Raw genomic sequence first — 2,530 nt, 5'->3', positions numbered from 1 at the left:
GAGTTAAGTACAAAATTCGAATTTATTTTTTCAGCCATTTTGACAGCCCTAATGTTGATTATATAATTTTCAGTTTTTAAATATATTTAAATAATTAAATTTACATAAATTGTATTTAATTTATTATTTCAATTTACATTTAAATCTAAACTGCTTTTACACACATAAAGCATGGTTTTATCGCAGAGCACATTATGTAGAATGAATTTTATAAATATGCAAACACACATTCAGTACTTACCATATCTGTAGCTTTATCTTCTTTCCTTGCAATTCAACAGTTTTGATCTTAAAATCGATTCCTAAAAAGACAGAACAGAAAGACAGAAGTTGAAGAAAGACACTTAAAATAAACAGCATTCTGTGAGTTAAACAGAATATTCAATGAGAAAAAAAGTTGAATCACTGGAATTTTGTTCACTGGAAATTGATCGGATCCACCTATGCTTTCCATACTAGAATGGAGTCAGATCTGAATGTGAGTTTGCAGTGGATTGTAGGGGATCTACTCTTCTCCTGAGACGCTTTTTAGGAGGCTTTTTCATCTGGATGTTGAGGCTGAAGGTCAAGTCAAGACTAGGGCTGCACGATTAATCGAAATTAAATCACAAAGGCGATAAATCGCGATTAGGCAGAAGCTGCGATTGTCATGCGTATCTTTCAGTGAAGCACAGTTCTGTGATCAGCAGTAAATCTCCATCCGAAGGCCAGAGGGCGCTCTCACGCTGAAACTCCAAATACGCCCCGCAGAAGAAACCCTGGAAATCCCTATAGCGGTTGCATCGCGATTCGACAGAAGCTGCGATTGACGTGTCTCTTTCAGTGAAGCACAGTTCTGTGATCAGCAGTAAATCTCCATCCGAAGGCCAGAGGGCGCTCTCACGCTGAAACTCCAAATACGCCCCGCAGAAGAAACCCTGGAAATCCCTATAGCGGTTGCTGAATAAACAGAAGATTTAACTGCTTTCATTGATTCAACGTGACTAATAAACATACGACTACGGCAATATATTGGTTATCGGAGTTTGTTTTATTATAATAAAGTATATAATAATGTAATGTTAATCGACAGCCTTTATCACTGCTTAGAATACTATGAAATATGTTGCGTGCCTTATTCTGTGTAAGAAGCCACATCATCTCACAGAAGGATTTATTTCAAACACTCGACTGACGTTATGAAGTGAGTTTGGAGTAAAAACATGTTATTAAATGTGGTATTATTTTCACATTCTTTCAGATGGAGCAGCATTTACTACACAGAGCCGTAGTTCACTGAGAAGCTACGCAAACAGATTTCATAATCACAGAACGTTATCTTCGATTTCATTATCACGCGATTATATCGTCTGCGATTATGAACGTAATTTTACGTAACTTGTCAGTGAACTACAGCTCTGTGTAGTAAATGCTGCTCCATCTGAAAGCACGTGATGGAGATTTACTACTGATTACAGAACCGGCTTTACTGATGAGATGAGCATGACAATCGCATTCGATTAATCGTGCAGCCCTAAGTCAGACGGTCCAGAGCTTCTCCATATATCCCAAAGGCTACACTACTTTTCAAGCGGATTGTTATTTGCCATTATTGCTGTAATCTTTAGTACATTAACTAGCTTAAAATTATTCTGTTAACTACTGGTAACTTACTAGTAACTTGGTAAGCTTGCATTGTGTACAACCGTAGCCTACAACAATGACTAAATTATCACACTGCCTAAAAAGGAAAGTTGTTTCTGAGGCGGAACAAGTTATTACATTTGAAATATTACAAAGACAAACAATCTTTCTTGTTTGAAATAGCATACACTGATAAATCATACACAATAAGATCAGGAAACTGTATTAAGTGGGAAGGAGGGTCATTTTTATTTATTGTTGACTTCAAGGCCTGTTCACAATGTCGTCTTAAGCGACAAAACGACAAACGAGTAATTATTTTTTTGCATGCGGAATTTTCATTATTCACTGTAAAAGTGTGGGATGTGCAGGCATACATTAGTTTTCCTCTAAGGCTACTAGCGTAGGAGAAGCTTCTCCAAATGAGAAACAAACCTTAGCATTCACTGTGACACAGAAAAGTGTCAAGAAAACGCTACATTATCTATAGCAAAACCTGTATCAATTTGGCATTTCTACCAAGTTTTTTATTTTAAAAGCAAAAAAATAAACCACAAAACATGAGGCTTTGCAGAGACTCGGGCGGCTGAACGTAGCGTCACTGTTTGCTCATGTAGAGGATGAAGGGTAGAGAGATCTCTCACTTAGCAGCGTGTGTTGTTGAGACTAGCACGGACCAACACGGACAGGACAGGCAGAATGGAAAGGTTCATCTGAGAAACTGTTGAGAGTTTAATGGCCCAATGGCACAGTAAAAGCATTCAGACAGAAACTCACGCTGGAAAATGTCCTGAACTGATCGCTGGTTAGATACTGTGTTTGTCCTGCTGCACAACTTTATTAGTGATGTTTGCAGAGAGACTTGGACTAGTAAGTGATTCCGACAACACCCTAGCAACCATGAGCA

At 38.0% G+C, this 2,530-nt stretch overlaps 1 protein-coding gene across 1 annotated transcript in view; it reads right to left on the bottom strand.

Annotated features, from left to right (window-relative positions):
- The window catches only part of LOC107697207 (ras-related protein Rab-10-like), a 24,510-nt gene that overhangs the window by 13,183 nt on the left and 8,797 nt on the right, over positions 1–2,530 (bottom strand). The window contains exon 3 of the mRNA XM_016497893.1: positions 242–302. Within this exon, the coding sequence (XP_016353379.1) occupies positions 242–302 (61 nt within the window). The remainder of the gene's footprint in view (positions 1–241; positions 303–2,530) is intronic.

This window comes from Sinocyclocheilus anshuiensis, unplaced genomic scaffold (genome assembly GCF_001515605.1).
Source record: "Sinocyclocheilus anshuiensis isolate Anshui unplaced genomic scaffold, SAMN03320099.WGS_v1.1 scaffold38, whole genome shotgun sequence".
NCBI classification, from domain to species: domain Eukaryota; kingdom Metazoa; phylum Chordata; class Actinopteri; order Cypriniformes; family Cyprinidae; genus Sinocyclocheilus; species Sinocyclocheilus anshuiensis.
Note: the sequence above shows the minus strand (reverse complement) of the source record. Positions and strands in the feature narration are given on the sequence as shown.